At 41.3% G+C, this 7,719-nt stretch overlaps 1 protein-coding gene across 1 annotated transcript; it reads right to left on the bottom strand.

Annotated features, from left to right (window-relative positions):
* Positions 1-6,567: 6,567 nt before the first annotated feature.
* LOC137815520 (uncharacterized) lies at positions 6,568-7,464 on the bottom strand. The gene has a single exon (XM_068618636.1). It carries the CDS (start codon positions 7,462-7,464, stop codon positions 6,568-6,570), a length of 897 nt encoding a protein of 298 aa, XP_068474737.1.
* Positions 7,465-7,719: the final 255 nt, after the last annotated feature.

Below are 7,719 nucleotides of genomic sequence, written 5' to 3'. Positions count from 1 at the left end.
GCAGCTACCAATTCTATTAACAATGACTATGCCTACAAAATGCTAAGACTACTAAACTAGGGTTAACTATAAACTTTTCTTCTCTTCTTCATTATTTCCAGAATCTCTCACTTATATGTGTGAGATTTAGGTTAACATAGTTTGTTGGGCCAATATGCTATTGGGCCTATCCTAACATTACTATCCGCCCTAGAAAACACTTTCTTCTCAAAGTGTAGTCTAAAGTGCAATTGGGTCGCAGGGGTGCAACATGAAATTGGGTCGCAGGGCATTTTTGGGTTCCTCTTGTGCATTAGGGTTTGGTGCGCCACTTGCTGTTGTTGCATTGCTTTCTTTCCTCTCTTTTTTTTTTCTTTTTTTTAAATGGGAGAAACGATTTTTGGTCCAATTGGGTCTGTATGCAATTAGACCGTTGGCCTGTGCGTGCTTGAAGGATGTGTGGCATGAAAACAAGGGTATGTCTTGTAAGTGGACTGCAGGAGTGAAGGTGGGTTGCATCTGACGATTTGAAAATTAAGGTTAGATAAAGGAAAAAAGGGTCGCTTGGAAATTAGGTTTAGGAGAGGAGGCGACGCCGTTTGGAAAGGTTTAGGACGGGGACGGCGTCACTGCTGTTTTTTTTTTTTTTTGGAAGAAATAATCATTGGTGTTTTAAAGGGGATGAAGGAGAGGGATGCAAAAATTGGAGTGGATTTGGGCGGTGTAGTTGCAGGCGACATTGGGAGGCACGACGGTGGCGGCTAGGGTGCTGCTAGTTGAACGAAGTGGAGCCCGTTGTGCACGGAGGTTGGTGGCACTAGGCTGCGCGACAGTTGGGGTGCGAACGCTGTTGCGGCGTGTGTCCTCGTGCGTGCGGAGGCTGGTGGCACTGGGCGGTGCGGTGTTTGGGGCGCGACCGTTGTTGCGGCGTACGTGGAGGCTAGCGACGCTAGGCGTGACGGTGTAAGATTTCTTCAATAGCCGAAACACACTATTGGATGGTGTTTAATATTTCTTTTAGGTCTTTTGATTGGGTTTTTGGAGGCAGGTAAGAGTAATGAAAGCACCAATGATAGAACACCAAGAACTGCAGCTACCAATTCTATTAGCAATGACTATGCCTACAGAATGCTAAGACTACTAAACTAGGGTTAACTATAAATTTTTCTTCTCTTCTCCATTATTTTCAGAATCTCTCACTTATTTATGTTAGATTTAGGTTAACATAGTTTGTTGGGCTAGTATGCTATTGGGCCTATCCTAACATTACTATCTGCCCCAGAAAACACTTTGTCCTCAAAGTGTAGTATTTCATTGGTAGCTGCAGTTTTTGGTGTTCTATCATTGGTGCTTTCATTACTCTTACCATGCCTCCAAAAACCCAATCAAAAGACCTAAAAGAAATATTAAACACTATCCAAGAGTGTGTTTCGACTATTAAAGAAATCCTTGACCGTCAGCGCCTCAATCGCCGCACCGCCAGCCTCCGCACACGCCGCAACAGCACCTGCGCCCCAACTGTTGCGCAGCCAGTGCCACCAACCTCTGCGCACACCGGGCTCCACTCCGTTCAACTGGCAGCACCCTAGCCTCCACCGCCGTGCCTCCCAATGTCACCTGAAACTACACTGGCCACATCCACTCCAATTTTTGCGTCCCTCTCCTTAATCCTCTTTAAAACACCAAAGATTATTTCTTCCCAAAAACAAAGAAAAAAGGAAAAGAAACAGCAGCGACGCCCTCCCCATCCTAAACCTATTCCCAAACGGCGTCGCCTCCTCTCCTAAACCTAATTTACAAGCGACCCTTTTTTCCTTTATCTAACCCTAATTTTCAAATCGTGAGACCCAACCCACCTTCACTCCTACAATCCACTTACAAGATATACCCTTGTTTTCATGCCACACCTCATTCAAGCACGCACATGCAAATGATCCAATAGCATACAGATCCAATTGGACCAAAAATCGTTTCTCCCATTTAAAAACAATAAAAGAGGAAAAAAAGCAATGCAACAGCAACAAGTGGTGCACCAAACCCTAATGCACAAGAGCAACCCAAAACGCCCCACGACCCAATTTCCTGCTGCACCCCCACGACCCAGATGTTGCTGCACCCCTGCGGCCCAATTGCACTTTAGACTACACTTTGAGGACAAGGTGTTTTCTGGGGCGGATAGTAATGTTAGGGTAGGCCCAATAGCATACTGGCCCAACAAACTATGTTAACCTAAATCTCACATATATAAGTGAGAGATTCTGGAAATAATGAAGAAGAAAAAAAAGTTTATAGTTAACCCTAGTTCAGTAGTCTTAGCATTCTGTAGGCATAGTCATTGTTAATAAAATTTGTAGTTGCAATTCTTGGTGTTCTATTAGAAAACATGATTTTATATAACTGGTAATGTTACATGATCTCTAAATGAGTACTTTTCATTCTTGATTCAATTTAAATTGTATTGTGATCTTAACCTACTGATATTTAAGAGTGGTTTCATCATTATTTTCTCAGTTTAGAGACACTTTTTCTTGGATGAGTTTTTTTTTCTCTCTATGTGCATTCTACATTATATGGGATGACACAAACCATGTCTTTCTAGTAGGTTTCTTCAAATGGAAACATTACTGGTTTTCTGGTTTTTGGATAGCTTTCATTTTCATTGCAAGAATGTGTGCTAAATCATTGCATTTTGTGGTAAATTTTTTTTCTTTAATATCTACATAACTGTTGTTGATCATAATGCCATGCCATCAAAATTGAATGCTTTCTCTGGCCCATAAATTATTTTCACACGTTCTCTACATTATCCTTAAGTTATGTTTTTTTCCCAGAGTTTACTAGAGATGAGTATAAATCTGCAAAAGTTGACCTTTTTTTTTTATCAGCAATGAATAAAATAATTAAGGGGACACTTCAGGGGTGTCCCAACCCTTATACAAAATACATCTTCAAAGATACCAGGCAAAAAATAAATGCAGGCACAATGGCCTAGATCTTTGGCACTTGCTTTTTCAAAACCAAGGAGACTTAAACTAAATCTCACAAGAAGCACATTACAACAAGTTGTTTCATAAGAAAAAGTCAGAGCTTTAAAACATTAAACCAATAAGCATAAACAAAAGTGCACCAGATCTGTATAATTTCAGGTTATGCAGCATTGAAAGCTAGTGGCTGCCATGATACTTGTGTCTCCAACAACTCCATTATCCTTCATCAATAAAGCACCAAGCCTACAATTGTTGTAACCTTCAAACCCGTAGCCCGTACAGGGCAACAAAAATCAACAACTCCATGATTAAGACTACAACGCTCCAACCTTGTTTCCTAGCACATTTGAGCCATGTTGTTCTTAATTTCCTCTTATTAGAAGCACCATCCCTCTTCATCACAATAACAATATCTGCTTTGATTAGAGTTAGCATTTGGAATGGAACCAAAGCTTATTCCAACTAATACAGATTTTCTAGCCCCAATTTTTTCATGCAGTTCCTTAGCTTTGTAAGAATGTCCAAGTTTCATACCAAAAGACGAACATATGGCGCTGTGATTTTACATATGTGCTCTCACAATTCAGAGCTGAAACCAGGTTGTCTAGGTGCATAGTTCACACCCTTAATTATGTCTTCGCCACTAGTGTTTGTAGTTGAATGCGGTACCATCCTCAAAACCCAGATGTTGAGCGAAAACTCCCTTCAAACCCATCTTGCAGGATTGCCTCACTTCACCTTACAGTGAGCCAGAGTCTAACCAACTTGTTTTCACCTTCCAACCGCATCTGTCCATTGCACCATTGAGAGCTCCAGATAAAAGGTCTTCACTACAAGTACTTCATATAGTTATCAAGTCAAAATAAGCATCTGTTCTACAAGTTTGCAGGCCCGTAGAACACCCCAAGTCTGCACCCTGCATCTTCCAATTTAATTCCAGCAAGTTGCTCATCTAAGCACAGAGAATTCTAGTTGATTCTACCACCCAAGCACCAGCCAACATTTCCTTATTCCAATCCAACTTTGCCTTATTAGTTCTTGTAACAGCAGTAACTAGACAATCAGTGTGTGGGAACTAAGACTGCTCTGCCTTCACCTTACTAAACTTGAAAATATTACTTAATGCTATTTATACACAACACCGGATTAAGAATCCAATATGCAAAAGAGTAACCAAGAGCGTTGGACCTATATTTTAACCATAACCAGACTTTAAGTTGGGCCATCTGGAAAATTTCATCTGCATCTGCTACTCCTTGATTAAACACGATAGAATTTCTCTGGTCCCAGATACTCCTTACAATAGCTGCCCATATACCTTTCCACACCAAATTTTGCTTACTACTAGCCTGAGCACAATGAAAACTCACAAAATGGGATTTTAGATCATTATGTTGTACAAACTCGAAACCTAGCCACTGAAGACAAAGAGACCATACGAGTTGAGCATATTTGCAGTCTATAAACAGATGCTGGCACGATTCCTCCTTGATCTTACACAACACACATACTGTTGTATTCATCAGCACACCTCTCCTACTGAGCCCCTCCTTGGTTGGCAGTCTATCTATAAGAATTCTCCAAGTTGTTGTCAACACATTAGGGAATGCTTTAGCTTTCCAGACAAGCTCAAAAGAAGCCTGCTGCGTACCTCTCGTTTGTTTAGCTAAGCATTCGTACGCTGAATTTACCGTGAACTTCTCGGCAGCCTCAACCCCCCACACTTGGATATCAGTTGTTTCTCTCTCCAAAGAAGCCCTTTCTATGCATTCCATAAGATTTTCTTCCATCTCAGCTTCCCACTCAAATCTATCCCTCCTCCATTGAACCCTCCACCTCCAATCTGTACCTTCCCACTCACCAACTTCTTCCATCTTTTGGTCTTGGTTAACTGATAATGAAAACAACCTCTGGAATGATGTTTTGAGATTTGACTCACCAACCCACACATCTTCCCAGAATCTCACCTTATCTCCCTTCCCTAATTTCCACCTTAACTCTTCTTGGAACCATCCGTCTCCTCCTCCCTCCCTACATACCTTAACAATATCCCTCCACCACCATGATTGATATTTTACTGGAATGTGAGGACATTCAAGCTCTGCTTCATACTTTGAATCTAGCACTTCCTTCCACTTTCCTTTCTCTTGGGAGATAAATCGCCATCTCCATTTAGCTAAGAGCGCAGAGTTGAACTTTCTGATGTCTTTGAACCCCAAACCTCCCTCTTCTTTGGGTTTACACAAGTCTACCCAACTTACCCATGATATTGGTTTATTCTCCCTCCCCCATCCCCAGAGGAATTTCCTTTGGATGCTTATAATGTTCTTGTAGACTGACTCCGGTGCCTTGAACACTAACAGGTAGAAGAGGGGTATTGCAGTTAGAACAGACTTAATGACACAACATCGACCTGCCAATGATAAGAACATGCCCTTCCACACGCATAATCTAGCATTCAGTTTATTCAAAACCGGTTTCCAGAACACTTTCTTCCTTAGGTTACCTCCCACTTCTAGACCCAGATATTTGAACGGATGACCCATCTGGGTACAATTCAGGATCTTTGAGAAGCTAATAAGATTATGATTATGTACATTGATACCTGCTAGCTCAAAACCTGTTAGGATAGTCTTTATAATGACCACATTCCTCCAGGACTCTTCACAAAAGAAGAGTGTATCATCCGCATACTGTAAAAATCTCACCTCTACCTCCTTTCTTCCTATCTTGACCCCGGACAGGAGATTGACTTTTATAGCTTGCCTTACTAACCTTGCAAGGCCTTCAGCCACTATAATAAACAGGAACGGGGCTAAAGGGTCTCCCTGTCTCAACCCTCTCGATGGCCTAAATTCCTCCGTAGGGCTCTCATTTACAAGGACTGAAACAGTGATTGATTCCATAATCCTCTCATCCATTTTATCCATGTACTATGGAAACCCAACCTACCAAGCATGTCATACATAAAATCCCACCTAACTGAATCATATGCTTTTTCAAAATCAACCTTCAAACATAGACCACTTTTCCCCTTTCTCCTGAGATCCTCAACCACTTCATTTGCCAGAAGCACGCTATCGACTAGGCCCCTATCTTTTATAAATGCTAATTGACTTTCATCTATAATAGACGGGATCACTTTCTTTAGTCTCGCTGCTAGTACTTTAGATATGACTTTGTAAATGGCACCCACTAAAGAGATGGGTCTGAAGTGATCAAGCTTGCAGGGGTCCCTAACTTTGTGTACAAGTGCAATGAATGAGGCGTTGCATCCCTTAGGAATATAACCTATTTGGTGAAAAGCCTCTAAAGCTGCTACGAAATCCACTTTAAGGTAATTCCAACTTTTCTTAATGAAGTTGAAATTGAATTCTTCTGGCCCAGGGCTTTTTGAGCCTTCACATTGCCATACAACCTCCTTAATTTCTTCCTCAGAAAAAACTTCTATCAGTCGCAGGCTTTCTCCAGATGAGAGTGATTTAAACTCAACCCCATCCAGTCTAACCCTAAAATCTTTTGTTGCTTTAAATCTGGCTTCAAAGAGTTTTCTTGCTTCATACCGTACAGTACTTGGCTCCTCACACCAACAACCCCCTACCTAAACTCCCTTCACTTCATTCCTTAGTCTATTCCACCTTAAAGAGGAGTGGACAAATCTTGAGCAAGAATCACCAGATTTAAGCCAGTTGGTTCTAGCCTTTTCACGAAGAAGAGATTCTAGCTTTGCATCAGTCTCCCAGAGCCTCCTTAGCAGATTGAATCTAGTTTGCCTCCCACTATCCATAATTTTTCCATTACAATCTTGGTGGTCAAGGTTCTCAATATCCTGTAAAATAGCCTTTTTAATAGAGTTGAGATTGCCAAAAACATCCCTATTCCATGTTTTTAGATCAGACTTGAGGAGTTTGAACTTTTCCTTTAGCCCTTTTAAACCATTTCCTTGGTTGCAGTACGACTTCCACCTTTCCTCCACCATCCCTCCAAATCCTCGTTCCGAATGCCATGCGTCAATTGTTCTAAAAGGTTTAGGACCCCAATCCTTTTCCAAACTCTTTATCATCAAAGCACAATGATCTGACACTTCTCTCCTTTGGACATATTGTTTACACATAGGCCAACACTTTAACCAATCTTCAGTTACAAGAACTCTATCAATCCTGCTCTTTGCCATTCCATTTGGTTTAAACCACGTAAATTTTTCCCCCTCAATGGGCAGTTCCAGTAGCATGTTCGATTCAATGAACCCATTAAAACCCTTAATCTCACTATTAAAATCACCCCTATCTGCCCCTTGCCTTTCAGCTCGACTTCTTATTGCATTGAAATCCCCACAAAAGCACCACAAAGCTATTTGAGAGGCATCTTTACATTTAGACAATTCCTCCCATAGGAGTTTCTTTTCTTTCAAGGTGCACGCCGCATATACATTGACCACACAACACCTTTGTGCAGATTTTCCATGATAGCCCACTACAGCTATATATCCCTTCCCCATTTTGTGACTTTCGTAGTTAAAAGCTTATTTGTGCCACATAGATAGAAGACCTCCATTTCCATTATCCCCTTCATTGTGGATCCAACCGATATTATTATCCCCCCATAAGGACTAACACCTAGCCTCCATGACATGGGTAGATTTTGTTTCTTGGAGGCACACAAATTCTACTTCCTCTATAGTTATGCATCGCCTCAAATACCTTGCTTTCGTTCCTCCCCCTAAACCTCTTATATTTAAATTAAAAATCAGCAT

Source organism: Phaseolus vulgaris, chromosome 1 (genome assembly GCF_051622355.1).
Source record: "Phaseolus vulgaris cultivar YP4 chromosome 1, ASM5162235v1, whole genome shotgun sequence".
Classification (NCBI taxonomy): Eukaryota; Viridiplantae; Streptophyta; class Magnoliopsida; order Fabales; family Fabaceae; genus Phaseolus; species Phaseolus vulgaris.
The sequence above is the reverse complement of the archived record's forward strand: the minus strand, read 5'-3'. Positions and strand labels throughout refer to the sequence as shown.

Bases quoted from the DNA above. Each gene is read 5' to 3' on its own strand.
- LOC137815520 (XM_068618636.1), bottom strand. From the start codon at position 7,464: ATGGGGAAGGGATATATAGCTGTAGTGGGCTATCATGGAAAATCTGCA.